We start from the raw sequence: 15,777 nt of genomic DNA, 5'->3' as shown, positions 1-15,777 counted from the left end.
TAACATAAAGACATACTTATTCCTACTTAACTTGTGATATACCCAATGATCAACATCATTTACCTTAAAACCATTCGAGATGATGACATGATGAAACCTGTGATACAATTGACGAAAATCATGTTTGAGACTATATATAGATGGATTTTAAGTTGCCAACCATAGACTTTCGATCTCTCCATACAAAGCTTTCTAGTTAACCATATAAATATTTTTCTTAATAACTCCATTTAGAAACATGGTCTCTACAGCCGTCTAATGTATCAATTTTCTTGATATTTTGAAGTTTAAAAACAGTATGTTGATGATTGATTAAATAATTTTCAAACGACCCATGCAAAGGGTGTTACGAAACTGGAAAGATTTTTGTGTACCCTATATGTTATAAACTTTCCACCACACATGGAGACACGAGATTTTGTATGAAGTTTGAAATTGTTGATGATGTACACATAGAAAGAAAACTCCCAAATCTACGAAAATGTTTGTATTTTTGAAGGTAGAGAATAGCCTCACCATATTTATGGTTAGATTACAAGGTTTTATCAGGAGAAAACGAAACCCTTACCTTTGGGAGAATGAAATGGTAATATCAATAATGAAAATGTTATTGAGCATGATTATGTTCATTTATGATGATGTTGATGAAAATCTAATGTGCGAAAGGATTTGCATCAATACTAGGCATGATTTAATTGTTTTAGAAAAGTAAAGATTGAAATTAAAGGTTAACCCGTTGATTTCTTGTCAAAATTTTCAAACCCAATCCAATCTATCAAATCAGACTGCTTCTTCAAACCCAGCTGCCTAATTAAGCGACTTAAAAATCTCAATCCAGCATATGATAATTTAGGTATTTGTACTATTATACAAAATAATATATAAAATAAAGTTTTTAAAATCATTTATCCTTATGATCTTGTGGGAGTTGAAGGCCCATAAGTCCAAGCAAATTGGAAGCTGGACCCGGTAGCCCCTCTTGAGAAGAAAACGAACCAAGAAAATTCTTCACAAGGTTCACATCCACATCCACACGACTAAACTCTTCTTCTTCTTCTTCTTCTTCTTCTTCCACTTTTGATGTTCCCTGAAATTTGTCATAAACAACCCCCATCAATATCACTTGTACAAAAATGATCCAAAATTCTTTAAAATATAACAAACAAACCTCATCCTTCTTTAATTCCTTCTCATTTGCATTTGCACGAACAAAACTTTTATCAAGTGTTGTCCTCTTCAGTTCCTTACTCAAAACATCAGAATAAGAATTCATGAAATCCATTTCTTCATCATCATCATCATCATCATCATCTTCAATATCTTCATCATCATCTGCCACAATTTGCACTTATATTATTATATATATCTAATTAGATATTTTGGCAACAACAGTTTTGTATCTTGGCAGGTTTGGTCCCTATGTAGAATATAAATTACAAAAACTGTCCCTCTAATTTATAGAAAAGATCCATGTGCACAACTTTTTTTACATAAATGGTCTATCTGTTTAAAGACTTTCATATGATGGCAGGTTTGGTCCCTGTGTAGAAAATAAATTACAAAAATTGTCACTGTAATTTACAGAAAAGGTCCCTGTGCAGATTATTTTTACAGAAATGGTCTATATGTTTAAAGACTTTCATATGTTGGCAGGTTTGGTCCCTGTGTAGAAAATAAATTACAAAAACTGTCCCTGTAATTTACTGAAAAGGTCCCTGCGCAGATTTTTTTTTACAGAAATGGTCCATATGTTTAAAAAAACTACAAAAATGGTCCATGTCTAATAGAAAACTTACCCAAATCCATATCAGAATCAAGCTCTTCATCTCCATTTGAAGGATTCATAACCAAATCAATTTCTTTCATAAACCGCTCCACATCCAGATCCACATCTTCCGAATTTCTAAAAGTAACAAAAAAAAGAATTTTATATAAAAAAAGAAAAGAAAACATGAAGATTTATTTAATAAACGGATAAAAAAAAATTGCCTGTTTCCAGGAACTTCTGCTCCTTCAAAGCTTGACATCTTCTGAACAAATTCTTGCATTGATTTTGCTATATCACCAAGATCATAATCATTTAAATCTGAAGAACATGAGGGACCCACATCATCCTCTTTATTCTTTTTTTTATTCTTTTTCATATCATAAAATTCCATCTCCTGTTGTCTCTCAAAAAGAGCAGCATTTAATTCATCTTCACCATTATAAAGCCAAGAATCATCATCTGAAGGAGGAATTTCTTGATTTTTAAACTCATCTAATGAAACATTACAATCAGCAATGATATCATCTATTCGCTTCACAGGAGCACTCATAATTTCACTGCAAAAATCGCCAATGTATAAATAAATATACATATAAAACTTTTAAATTTATCTATTAAAACATACCTTTCTCTAGAATGCAATGAACTTTTCTTGTAATAACTTTCTGCATTCTCCATTAATCTTTTATACTCTTTTGACCCTGAAATTAACCCTTCAAAGTATCCATTTTTTTCCAAACTCTCTTTATAAACCTCCCATGTGCTTCCTTTTCCTTGTAACTTTTCTTGTTTTTTAATCTGATAAATCATCTCAAACCCACAAGCTATCTTCATACCCAACTCTGCTGACGTGTACCCACTCTCACTCCTAGCTGGCATTGGGTAACACTTTGGTGCTTGAAACGTTTGTTGCATCAATTGTGCATACATTGCACGTGACATTATCACTGACACTTCAACAATCTCATCAGAGCTTTTATTTGGCAAAAATCTTTCCATTTTTGCAGCATACTTCATTGAATCTATATCACGATCATAAAACCCTTCAACTGCTAATGAGATTAAACACGGTTCGTGTTTCAAGATTTGGGCTATTAGAATCGGAACCCTAACCCTAACTTTATGCATATTCTTGATTGCTCTTTCTGGGTAATCCCCAATTCGATTCTTTATGGATAATTGGACTGAATTTGGAGCTTTGGTTTGGTTTTCTTGTTTGATTAGATATGAAAGAGCATTGTCTAAAGTGGGATTTGAAGGGAAGTGATCTTCGGGGATGATGTGTAGGTTTCCATTTCTGATAAAGATTCTGTTGGTGGTGGTTTCAGGGTTGACCCATTTTGGGAGGTGGAAAGCCGATTCGATTAGGAGAAACTCTCCATCTGTATCCCATACATGGATTGAAAGATTTGGGAATTTTTGTGAGGTTTGAAAGAGTAGGAAAACAATGAACCATTCGTCTTCAAGATTGTCTCCATATCTGAGCTTTCCATGAAGATGAGGGATGTGATTTGAGGGGCAAAAGGAACAGGGTGATTGGGTAGAGGGGGAGAGAGTGAAGGGTTCGTGTTGCCATATGTAATTGGTGGTGTATTGGGAGAGATATTGGAGGATTTGGAGGTGGAGAGACTGGAGGTGGGGGGAAAGAAGAGGGGTAGTTTTGGAATTTTGGGATTTGGGGTCTGGTGAAAGGGAGGAGTCAGGGAATATGGTGAAGAAGACAGTGTCTTCGGGGAGTCTAGAGTTTTTTTGGGAGAAGATGTATGAAGGGTCGGATTCTGACATTGTTATTACAGCTTATGATTACAGCAACCAAACTGTAAAACAGAATCAATGAGAAAAGTTTAATACGTGAAGAAACCAAATCTACACATGCAAATTAGGGTTTACAATATCTTGCAATTTTCAGGCAATTGAATGGCTACCCAACCACTGTGTTTGAAAATAACAATCAAAAAATAACACAGTATTGTTTTCTCAATTGGATACACAAGTGTGCTTAAAATGAATGAAAGAAAGAAACAGTTAGTGATCTTTAAGGTTTTGAGGTTATTTATTAGGCATAAGACAGCTATGAGTTCAATTTGGAATCTGATGTATTGTTGTGTTTTTATCAGATGTTACATGACATGTTTTCTTAAAACTTAGAATAATAGTTTTATATAGGCATTTCATCAAACACTTCATATGCTTGTAAAATACAAACATGTTGAAAACATAGCTCACGTCTTCACAGACTAGATTGGAGCAAGGAATTATCAAAGACGACGAAAGAAGCGATCACATACCTGTGACTTCGTATTGGTAGATGCGAGATGGAGTTTTCGGTTGATTGTTCAACAGCAATTCTTCAATGAAGTTTTCAGTCGAGTTTTCAACAACGATTCTTCGATAATAAATTTTTAATCTGGAACGGAATGACTGATTTCATTCCCTCCTCTATTCCCGCTTACCAAAAAGACACAAAGGGACACAGGTGAAAGGCGGCAGACAGAAAATCTCGCTAGTTACTTCCAGAATCCAGAATGGGTTAGAACTTAGAATAGAAAGGCTGTTTTTGGACTGGATCAAGTATTTTGGGTCGTTTATGAATTTCGGCCCATTAGTTTTTTTATTTTTTTTTTGACAAAACTTCAAAAATGGTCCCTGTGGTTTTCAAAAATATCAAGTTTAGTCCTTAAGTTCAAAAAACCTCACAGATGGTCCCTGTGGTTTCAAAACTTTTAACAAATGGTCCTTCCGCCTAACTCTGTTAGCTTTCTACCGTTAAGTGATGGGCATTTTCATCATTTCAATACACAGAGACCATTTATGAGGTTTTCTCTATTTAAATATATATATATATATATATATATATATATATATATAAAATTATTTAATTAAAGAGCCCCACCCTCTCTCTCTCTCTCTCTCTCTCTCTCTCTCTCTCTCTCTCGTCAACCACAAGTTCATCTTCTCCGGTGAGACCAAAATCACCCTTCTTCATCATCATCCCAGCTACCAGAAACCACCACCTAGTCCACCATTATACTTTCTCTTTCCCGTTCGATTTTTTAGATATGGAATCCACAAAACTCAAACACCTTGCATCCGATTTCAAACTCAAACACGAAGATGAATGAAAGAAGAGGCAAGAAGAGGAAACAGCCTCCCTCGTTCTCCACCACTGTTCCTGTCGAAGAGGCTCCACCCAAACACCCCCTCACAGTCGCTAAAAACCCCAATCCAATTTTCTTCATTGGCTCACGGGAAAAACGAAGCAGAACACGAAGAATGATCAACAGGTTTTAAAGAACGAAGAATGATCAACAGGTTTTCAAGAACGAAATTTTCGTCATCAAACACCAAATCAACCATGAACTCAAAAGACACGACGATGAAGACGACCCCAATGCGTTAAACCCTAGTTCTACCGCTGGCGACGCTCAATCACAGAGTTCAGGGGGAGCCGGAGTAATTCCTCCGGATCTCAAAACCCTAATCGCATAAGAAGATACTCTCGTTCCAAGAGGAACTTCAATTCCGATTTGGACACCAGTTTAAAGAATGACGATGGTGATGATGATAAGACTGAAAACGATGAGGCACTGCACAACCACCACCACTGGCACAGGGAGAAGGTTAGGATTTCGTCTCTCTCTCTCTCTCTCTCTCTCTCTCTATTGTATAAAATTCTTTCTCGTCACTAGCTCCCCTGTAAGTTGTATAGATTCCATGTCTCATTCATCATTTGATTCCATATCTTCATGAATCAAATTGAATCTGAATTTGTTTTGAATCGCCTTTGTATACCTTCGACTCCATGGCAGTGTAGAGTCCATTAGATGGTCTACTGTGGGAAGATACAGAGTTGATGTAGCATCATTCGAATCATTAGCTTTGCCTGAGTTACAGGTTCGTTTAGCTTCATCTCCAATTTCTCAGTAAGAAGTTGATTTTCGATTTCATTTTCAATTCAAAGAATATACAGATCTGTTTGTGATTGATGAAGTTGGAAAGATGGAGCTCTTCAGTTCGTTGTTCTTCCCTGCAGTGTTACGTGTTCTTGAGTCAAAGAAGATAAATCTCCGGTGGTTGTTTCTTCCGACGGTGAATCGGAGAGAGAGAGAGAGAGAGAGAGAGGGAGGACCCTTGCATATTAAATATTATATATTTATTTATTTTTTTTAAAAGTAATTAAAAACCTCATAAATGGTCCCTGTGTAGTGAAATGACAAAATTGCCCCTGACTTAACGGCTAAATAGTAACGGAATTAGCCGGAATGACCAAATGTTAAAAGTTTTGAAACCACAGGGACGATCCGTGAGGTTTTTTGAACTTAGGGACGAAACTTGATATTTTCGGAAACCACAGGGACCATTTTTGAAGTTGTCTTTTTTTTTATAAGTATAATGCCCTTGTAAAAAGGAGTAGTTAGTATATTGTGGCAAATCCTTTTTGACATAAATACGTAAGATTAATGGTAAAATGTATATAAAAATTTTTAATGGTAAAATGTGTAAAAAAAAAAAAAAATTAATGGTATAATGTGTACATAATAAACAGTAAAATTCATGTCAGCAGCCTGGTGACCTACTACTACCGGTAACATAATGATATTTTTTGAACAAATATGAAGTTTAATGGTCATATGCACAACCATTATAGTTGATTGACAATATGTGTACAAAAAAAATTCAATAATAATTATACACTTCTAATTCTTTGTTACTTTACAAGTCATTTTTCCTATTAATCGATGCATATTGTACAAGTATATAGAAGAGAAAGAGAGGGCTATCTAAACCAAGAGGAATCCCATTTGGCTGTAATGTTGTGAACCCATTGGAAAAAATCTACACCCTTAATAATATTGAAATAGGAATATTAGCATCGTTTTGATTTTATATTTTTATATTCATTTTTAAAATCAAAGTTTGAGAACAAAAAATATTTGGTAATTATTTTTACATGCATTTCAACATTTTTATAATTTTTACGTTTTTTATAGTAGCTTTTTTGTTTGCTTGCACTAGATTCTATTTTTTTTTCAAAAATATTTTTCTATTTTTCAAAAATATTCTTATTGTACTATTTAAATAAATACTAAAAATACCACAGTGCAAACAATTCATTATGAACAATTTAATCACTATATCTTTTAAATAGTTATTTTATCTATCGAACATTTTTAATAAAAAACTAAAAATAAACTATTATTTAGATAAAATATATAAGTGCAAACTATCATATAATAAAACGATAACATTAAATATGTGTTATGTTTCCTCGTAATCGTCTATTAATTTTAGATAACTGATGTATAAAATGAAAGAAATATAGTATTAAAGTGTATAAGTACCCATTAATTAAGTGCCAAAATATAATATTGGAGAAATATATACTACACGTATCCATGAATGAAAATGTTTACACCTATTTAGTAAAAAACTTATTATAAATATATTTTCATTATGTAAAAGAATGTTATATAAATGAGAAATATAATTAAAAAAGATAAACATTAATATAAAAACAAAAAGCATAAAGATAATTAAAATATGGTTACAGATAAAAGCGAATAAAAAAAATTAAAAATACATTTAATAAATCATTTTGATAGGATATTGACAAAGAAACTTGATGATTTTCACAATATTAAGGTATCATCAATAATATATAGGACCCATAGTTGTAGAAGGAAACCGATGGGAATATTCTAGAAAAAGACTTTCAAATTGAAGATCAAAGTCGCCCATGAACAAACCCGAAGCTATACACAAATCGTCTTCATCGTCGTTACTCTATGAATCGCTCTTCCATTGCATATTAAGGTTTAAGTCTATTTTCATGCTAGCGTTATAGTTTTCCTTCTTTTTCTAGTCTAACTGCTACTAAATTAAATTTACAGATCGAATCTAGTGAAGTTGCTTTTGTTTGATGAAACAAAGTGAACTTAAGGATACGAGAACGAATTTCACTTAGTAAAATGTGTGATCTATATATATGTTTTTTTTTTTTGGCTTTTTGTATGATTTCAATGTAGTTGTGGTTATTAATTATATACAATACAATCACATTGCAGCTAAAGCAACATGAGTAACACAATTCAAGTGTATGGGTATCCCACTTTAGAATCAGCAGATGTAATCAAAATATCTCTAGAAAACTACACAGGCCTTGGGACTATTCATGCACTAGAGGTTAAAAAATCAAATCGAGGGTCAAGATCATATGCAAAAGTACAATTCACAACAAGAGAAAGAGTTCAAAATTTGTTGTTATTCAGGTTAGTTTGATTAGAGTATTATATTTTTATCTTTTTCTTATAGTGACTAAATCAATTTTATCTTTTTTTTTATAGCTTTATGGTGCTCCTAGAATATTTCAAAAAGCTGAAGAAGACATTCATAACTATTATAGTGACATTCCTGATGATCAGTGGATTAGGGCGACTGATTTTACTCCATATTCTTCAATCGGGCAATCTTCTCATTTATGTTTGGAACTTCCACATGGTGTTGATCTCCCTAATCTTTCTCGATATTTCCCATATTATGAAGAAAATAATGGTCAATTCAAGTTAATGAAAGGCCATAGTTTCTCCAAAAACTTGGATCTTGTCCCAATAGTGGGTCCCACTTTTTATCTCCCATACAATATAGTGTTCAAGATTTGTGCATTGTTGCATCCCGGGCCCACTACTTGATTCAAGTTTCTTTGAGTTATTGGACCCACAAAGAAGACACATTGGTTCCATAGAATATGTTCTTGAAAAACTCTACTATGTTAAAGATTGTTGTTATGATCCTGTAAGGTGGATAAAAGATGAATACAAAAACAATAATAGGATACGATCATCCCCCGCTATATCACTTGATTCTGATCTTGTGTATGTGAGAAGGGTTCAAATTACACCATCAAAAGTTTATTTTTGTGGGCCAGAAGTCAATGTGTCTAATCGTGTTCTACGATTTTGCAGAATATATCGATAATTTTATTCGTGTGTCGTTTCTTGATGAAGAATTGGAGAAACTTTATTCAACGGATTTATCTCCACGTGCGAATAATATATTTGGGAAAACAAGAACCGGGATTTATAAAAGGATTTTGTTTGTTCTGAAAAATGGAATAGTTATTGGAAACAAAAAGTTTGAATTTCTCGCTTTTTCATCAAGTCAATTACGTGATAATTCTGTATGGATGTTTGCTTCAAATGGTAGATTAAAGGCTGCTGATATACGCGAATGGATGGGTGATTTCAGTAGTATAAAAAATGTTGCAAAATACGCTGCAAGACTCGGTCAATCTTTAGGCTCTTCAAAGGAAAGTTTAAGTGTCGCACATCATGAAGTTTTAAAGATTCCTGATGTAGGAGTTATAAGAAATGGTGTGAAATATATTTTTTCTGATGGAATCGGGAAAATATCGGCTGAATTTGCAAAAAGGGTATCCATTAAATGTGGATTTGATTTTATTCCGTCTGCATTTCAAATTCGATATGGTGGCTACAAAGGTGTTGTCGCTGTGGACCCCACTTCATCGATAAAATTATCTTTAAGAAATAGTATGTGTAAATTTGAATCACAAAACACAAAGTTAGATATTCTTGCAATAAGCAAGTATCAACCTTGTTACATGAATCGCCAACTCATCACACTTCTTTCCACCCTTGGAGTCAAAGATCATGTTTTTGAGAAAAAGCAAAAAGAAGTCGTGGACTTATTAGATGCGGTTTTAAGGGAGCCAATGAAGGCACAAGAGGCTTTAGAGCTAATGTCACCTAGTGAAAACACAAATATTATGAAAGAAATGCTTTCGTGTGGGTATAAGCCTAATGCTGAACCATTTCTTTCAATGATGTTGCAAGTTTTTCGTGCAACAAAGTTGTTAGAATTGCGTAGGATTTATGTTCCTAAAGGAAGGACAATGATGGGATGTTTGGATGAAACTCGAACACTTGAATATGGTGAAGTTTTTGTACAATTTTCTGAAGCAGGAAGAAGGACGATGCATCATGATAATGATGTTAATGGTGGTGGTAATAAGTGTAGAGTTGTTGTTGGGAAAGTGGTTGTTGCTAAAAATCCATGTTTGCATCCGGGCGATGTACGGGTTTTGAGGGCTGTTGATGTTCCAATGTTACATCATATGGTGGATTGTGTTGTTTTTCCACAGAAAGGGCATAGGTAAAAATATAATATACATTCAAGTTAAATTTATATATTGTTTTATGAATATGTATAAATATGTTTTTTTAGGCCTCATCCAAACGAATGCTCGGGGAGTGATTTGGATGGAGATATTTACTTTGTTTGTTGGGACTCGGATCTAATTCCGCCAAAGCAAATTGAACCGATGAACTATAACCCCACACCAACTATGCAACTTGATCATGATGTTACTATTGAGGTACATATACTTTTACATTTTAACTAGATATACTTGCTCCTATTGTATAAGTTTTTCAAATTAAATATTTGATAGTAAGGTAGTGTTTTTGGTACAAAGGAATCAGAGACACAATGGAATTCTTCATTCCATTGCAATCGAAAAATAACGGTTTGTTTTGATTAATAGAATGCAATGGACCATTCTTGATGGAACGTTGATTCTTTCCTTTTTGTTAAGTTTCATTTCTAATAAAGAATTAATCACAAAAATACCAAACAGATTACGTAGTCTTTTTAAAACTTAAAAAAATACAATTAAATCATAAGCATGTAGTAAATTTTAAACTATCCAAACAATTTAAATAAATCCTTTGTTTCTAAAAAAATACAATTAAATCATATATGTTGTTTTATTTTGTAAATAAAACAACATATAGTAGAGTTAAAACTATAAGTTGTATTTCATTCTAGTCCAATACTAAGTCCATTTCTTTCCATCCAAACAAATAAACAAACCAACCCTAACTTCTACAAATGTGGTAATATGAAGATATTTAATTTTTATTTTTTTGCGTTATTTTTTATTTTTAGGAGGTAGAGGAGTATTTCACAAACTACATAGTCAACGACAGTCTAGGAATCATTGCAAATGCCCACACTGTCTTTGCAGATAGAGAACCCGAGAAAGCAATGTCGAAACCGTGTGTAGAACTGGCGAAGCTCTTCTCAATAGCCGTCGATTTCCCAAAAACCGGTGTCCCCGCAGAAATTCCCGCAAATCTCCGTGTCAAAGAGTACCCAGATTTCATGGAAAAACCAGACAAAACCACATACAAATCCCAAAATATAATTGGTAAACTCTTTCGCGAGGTCAAACACATGGCCCCACATAACAGCCTTGTCATCCCCTTCACACATGACGTGGCAAGACAAGCATACGATGCTGACATGGAAATAACTGGGTTTGAGTATTATATCGGTGAAGCATTTGATTTTAAAACCGAATATGATTACAAATTGGGAAATTTGATGGATTATTATGGGATTAAAACCGAGGCTGAATTGTTAAGTGGTAGTGTCATGAAAATGTCGAGGTCTTTTGATAGGAGGAATGACGCTGAAGTGGTTGGTTTGGCTGTGAGGTCTTTGAGAAAAGAAGCTAGGAATTGGTTTAAGAAAGGGATCAATGATGATCATAATGTGGAAATTGGAGATGATGATGATGATGTTTATGCAAAAGCATCTGCTTGGTATCATGTGACATATCATCTAGATTATTGGGGTCGATATAATGAGGATATGAGACGTGATCATTTTTTGAGTTTTCCTTGGTGTGTTCATGATAAGCTTATTGAAATTAAGAGATCCAAAGCGAGGTTTAGAAGAAATGTTGCTTTTAACTTGATATGATCGGACAAGTTTGAACTTAATTGTGTGGTATTTTTCTTGTTGGATTGTGAATATTGTGATTCTTGATTATTTTATTTAATCTCAAACATTACATGCATACATTCTTAATCAATTGTCATCATAACACCATAATTATCATCATGATCAAGATCAAGAAACTCCATGTCTCCATTTATACATTTTGTATAGTTACACTTACACTTACATTTACATATAGTTTATGATACAGAAATCGATCTTTTGTTATGCCAATCTTGAATCAAAGAACGAAGGATATGATTAGGAGTAAGCCGATTGTGTTCTAGCTCTAAGTTTGTCAATGGCGACGTATTATGCCCCATTCCAAACCACCTCTCTATAGCACTAAGCTCATACGAAAATCCATCTGAAGCAACATGTGGGTCCCTCATTATATCCTGCAATATAGGACAAAAAAAGAAAGAGGGTATAACAGTCTCTTCATCAAAATCGACACTAATCTTACTATTTCCAACTTCATCCGCCTTCTTCCTCAACTCCTCCATCTCCTTCATCACCATTGTCATCCCTGTATTCCCACCTGAACACCTTATTGCTATTCTAGCAAGCTCCATAGCCACCTGCAATGGCCACTCTCCGTCTCTCTGATCTAATACCTCCATAACCGAAGCTTCATTTACCTCATCAAGAATCCCACTCCAATTTCTTCCGGTTAGCAGCTGTAACACCAAACTCCCGAAATCTTTAACATCAGATCTGATATCAGATTCATTATATGAAGAATCCAACCGAAACCCATGTAGTTTTGCAACATTATTTCGATCCAAAAGGATGTGGGTTAGGTTCAGATTGCCATGAACGATGGGTTTTGGTTTGGATAGATGGAGAAAAGTCAACCCTGAACAAACTTCGGTTGCAATACAGACTCTCGATCTCCAGTTTAAAGCTTGTTTCTTCCGACCATTGGAGAAAAGAACATTCCGGAGACAACTTCCGTGCATATACTCGAATACGATGCATTTAAGCTCTGTACAGAACCCTAACATGGCTACCAAATGTGGGTGTTGTAATCTGCTTAGAATCTTTACCTTGCTACCAAATTCTTCTTCTGAAACTTCATATAACTTGACAGCAACTGTTGTATGATTGATTCGAGCTCGATACACGTTTGTGAAATCCCCAGAACATTTTATTCTGGAATGTTCTGAGAAGTGTTCAGTGCTTGATTTGATCTCATCGGGTGTAAACTCTTTGTAAGAAAAGGTCAAATGATTCAATCTTGCGGCTGTTTCTATGGCTTCTTTATCTCTGCAAAACTCGATTCTTCGTTGCATGACGTCTTTTTGTTTCCGGAGTTTTTCGATCTCTTGAATCATGTCAATACGTCTGTGGATCATTTTGGTTAATTGTTCTTCGGATTGGGATTTTGAGAGTGTGGATGATTTGAGTTTGTTTGAAAGCTCCCGTTGGATTTCGAAGGTGGAATCAATCGTACTTCTGGTTTGCTCGATTCCATTCCGGGTTTCGATGAGTTGCTCTGTAACGATTTCTAATTCCTTCTCTAGATCTCCTCGTTTTGTGGTTTCTTCGTTTAATCGAGCTTCAATATCATCCACCTGTGTAACCCAGAATCGATTTATACAAGAAAGTAATATCAAAAACAGAATCGAATAAGAAATCGATGAGAGTTAATTACCCTTGAATTACAAAGGGTAATCGCCCATTCCGCTTTTGAATATCTTTGAACACTTTCTTTGGCTTCTCTTCTCTTCAAATGTATGGCGTCCTTCGCTTCACATATTTTAACTCTCAGGAATCCAGTTTTCTGTCTCGAATTCTGAAAATTGTTCTTGGTTTATTCTTTTTTGACCTAAATACATAACTATTCCAGTAATACGATGAGAAATTTACCAAATCTTGGGGTATATCCAGTTCCGTGGATCCATTGTTCTCCAGAATAGCATTTGAAGCTTGCCCAATTTCTTCTTCATCTTCATTTGAATCCAGCAATTTGTTGAAATACTCTTCAATCTCTTCTGCAGATCTCTCCCAAATTGAAGGTGAATCCGCGCTTGATGAAGAAGAAGGCGAATCCGAAGGGCTTTTTGGATTTCTGGGGTACATTTTGCCGATCCAACCTTTAAAACTACCTCTCTTTTTGTTTAATTTAGCTATCATCACCCCTTGATCGTCTTCTATGAATCCCTCATTATTTTCTTCTTTCAAAAAGATCAATTTCCCTCCACTTATTAAGTATAATTCACAGAAATTAGGCTTCTTTTGCTGAATTTTCTTTAATCCCATTATTAAATTTCCAAATTTCCTGTGGAAACGAAGAACAGAGTATAATCGACCCAAGTATAAACGATAAATTTTCTTCGCAATTACCATGAGGATTACCTGAAGAAAGTAGCTCCTATCACTAGTTTGCATATTCGAAGACCTGATATGAGTTGCAGGATTCGTTTGTGTATTGGTTCATCATATTTCTCGATATTTAAAGTTTCTGTTTTCACCTCGCCACAAAAATCTATGTATTGCTGTAAAATCTTGTTCAGTTTTCCTTGTTGATACTTATTGAGTAAGTCGACACTCTCATCATTCACATAACTTGCAGGGAGTTTTCCATCTTGAATCAAGAAACCATGTGAGTCAAAATGTAAAAGAAAAAAGTCAAAATTGAGAACTGTGCGATGAACTTACAGTATGTGTAAACGAAGTCCCGGTTGATATCTGCATGAAGGATAACAATGGAGATTTGAGAAGAAGACCATTTTCTTAGTGTCCATTCGAGAGTTGCAAACCCTTCTTGTACGTCATTCCCGATTGCTACATACACCTTCTCCATCATTGTCTGTGTGTGTGCGTTTATGGGGGTTGTTTACACTAAATCGGGTCAAATGTGAATAAACTCATGTAGAGAAATGATTTTTCTTGATGGGTTTTGAAATTTGAGAAAAGGTTGCTTAAATAAATCCAAAATAAAAGGGACGGTTTTTCTTAGGTGAAAGGGTGGAATTGGACCATAATATTGTAGTCGCCGTCTTTGAAAGCAATTTTTCCTTGGATATGTTATGAAAACCAAAATTATACTAGTATTTTATATACTAAATTTCGGAAATGGTACCTATGATTTGTGGAACATTGCAATTTTAGTCAAAGTTTTCAATTTGTATCAATTTCTTCCATATGGTTTTTAATTTTTAGAAAAAATTGCAAGAATGGACTCTGTTGGCAAATTTTGTCCAAACAAGTTTGGACTCGTAAGGGTGATCCAAAATTTTCACTTTTTTGTGAGTTTAGTCCAAAATTTTAAAGACATATTTGCCTTTGGTATTTTTCCTTTTTTAATTTTTTTTATTACAAAATCTCTCTCTCTCTCTCTCTCTCTCTCTCTCTCTCTCTCTCTCTCTCTCTCTCTCTCTCTCTCTCTCTCTCTCTCTCTCTCTAAAAAAGCTTTAGCACATTGTATGCTACAACCCAAACTTGTTATTGCTTACAAAAAGGTTAGAAATTTGAGTTCTTGAGTTCATATCTTGTATTTGTATGTGTTCATGTTCCAGATTTCTTGTGTGTGTTCCAAATCCATTTCTTTGATGCTCTGATTTTCAAAAATTTGATCTGGAGATAAACTACAACATGTGTGTGTTCTTGTGATCTGAAAATCAAAAATCAATCATTACACTCCATCTCTCTCATACACACAACATCAAGAGCATAGTAGAATCGATGATTTCAGGAACAAAAACATTTCTATGTGTGTGTTTTCTAACCCAATTCCAACAACATAAAACATTTTTTTAGAACTCAAGAACCCAAGAAAGTTGTAGATCGATGGACAGAAGATCTGAAGCAAAAAACCCTAACTGAAGAACGAAGACGAAAACCCTAATTGAAGAACGAAGCCATCGTCGAGATCTGAACATATCTGACGCGAATCGAGAAGAAGAAGACGATCGAAAGCAAGAGCACGGGTGGATCGATGGTGGTTGAGGAACCACGAAGAAGGGAAGCCTGTTTTTCCCGCAATCCTCTTAGCCTCTTTGTCATCTCCGATAGCAATCGAACCAAAAAAAGAAACAATGGTAACAGTCGACCAATGGAGAGCAACATCGGTGCTCGATCTGACTAAAAAAAGAAGGAGAACAGAAACGAAAGCAGGTGGGGGTTTCTTGGGATTTCTCAACAACCGGATGAGGGGTGGTTGGAACTGAGGCAACAACCTCCTTCATTTTGTTTCGTTTTTC

General features: G+C 34.6%; 2 protein-coding genes, 1 long non-coding RNA gene and 1 pseudogene across 4 annotated transcripts; 2 read left to right on the top strand and 2 right to left on the bottom strand.

Annotated features, from left to right (window-relative positions):
• Window positions 1-715: 715 nt before the first annotated feature.
• Window positions 716-4,277, bottom strand: LOC145087144 (suppressor-like protein). Its single transcript, XM_079025048.1, has 6 exons — window positions 4,057-4,277; window positions 2,394-3,585; window positions 1,990-2,325; window positions 1,797-1,903; window positions 1,169-1,332; window positions 716-1,087 (listed from the first exon to the last, which is right to left on the bottom strand). Exons 2-6 carry the CDS (start codon window positions 3,551-3,553, stop codon window positions 902-904), a joined length of 1,953 nt encoding a protein of 650 aa, XP_078881174.1. The 5' UTR covers window positions 3,554-3,585; window positions 4,057-4,277; the 3' UTR covers window positions 716-901.
• Window positions 4,278-7,843: 3,566 nt separating this feature from the next.
• LOC145087141 (putative RNA-dependent RNA polymerase 1) lies at window positions 7,844-11,648 on the top strand (annotated as a pseudogene). Its single transcript, XR_013700736.1, has 4 exons — window positions 7,844-8,037; window positions 8,113-9,937; window positions 10,010-10,160; window positions 10,733-11,648. The product of XR_013700736.1 is annotated as a putative RNA-dependent RNA polymerase 1 (transcript).
• A 35-nt stretch (window positions 11,649-11,683) lies between these two features.
• LOC145087142 (U-box domain-containing protein kinase family protein) lies at window positions 11,684-14,381 on the bottom strand. The gene is made up of 5 exons (XM_079025047.1): window positions 14,234-14,381; window positions 13,931-14,159; window positions 13,442-13,853; window positions 13,227-13,367; window positions 11,684-13,146 (listed from the first exon to the last, which is right to left on the bottom strand). Exons 1-5 carry the CDS (start codon window positions 14,379-14,381, stop codon window positions 11,770-11,772), a joined length of 2,307 nt encoding a protein of 768 aa, XP_078881173.1. The 3' UTR covers window positions 11,684-11,769.
• On the top strand, window positions 12,459-14,533 carry LOC145087143 (uncharacterized). The gene is made up of 2 exons (XR_013700737.1): window positions 12,459-12,587; window positions 13,573-14,533. It is a non-coding gene; the product is annotated as an uncharacterized LOC145087143 (long non-coding RNA).
• Window positions 14,534-15,777: the final 1,244 nt, after the last annotated feature.

This window comes from Lactuca serriola, chromosome 2 (genome assembly GCF_051521515.1).
Source record: "Lactuca serriola cultivar US96UC23 chromosome 2, Lser_US96UC23_V15, whole genome shotgun sequence".
In the NCBI taxonomy this organism is placed as follows: domain Eukaryota; kingdom Viridiplantae; phylum Streptophyta; class Magnoliopsida; order Asterales; family Asteraceae; genus Lactuca; species Lactuca serriola.
This window is presented reverse-complemented; position numbering and strand designations above follow the sequence as displayed.

What these genes read in the sequence shown, in the direction of transcription:
- LOC145087144 (XM_079025048.1), bottom strand. Translation starts at nt 3,553, where the DNA reads ATGTCAGAATCCGACCCTTCATACATCTTCTCCCAAAAAAACTCTAGA. An exon ending in GCAGAAGTTCCTGGAAACAG is followed by an intron (nt 1,904 to 1,989) that starts GCAATTTTTTTT and finishes TGTTACTTTTAG; the next exon opens with AAATTCGGAAGATGTGGATC. An exon ending in TGATTCTGATATGGATTTGG is followed by an intron (nt 1,333 to 1,796) that starts GTAAGTTTTCTA and finishes AAATTGTGGCAG; the next exon opens with ATGATGATGAAGATATTGAA.
- LOC145087142 (XM_079025047.1), bottom strand. Translation starts at nt 14,381, where the DNA reads ATGATGGAGAAGGTGTATGTAGCAATCGGGAATGACGTACAAGAAGGG. An exon ending in TGGATATACCCCAAGATTTG is followed by an intron (nt 13,368 to 13,441) that starts GTAAATTTCTCA and finishes AACAATTTTCAG; the next exon opens with AATTCGAGACAGAAAACTGG. An exon ending in TTACCCTTTGTAATTCAAGG is followed by an intron (nt 13,147 to 13,226) that starts GTAATTAACTCT and finishes TGGGTTACACAG; the next exon opens with GTGGATGATATTGAAGCTCG.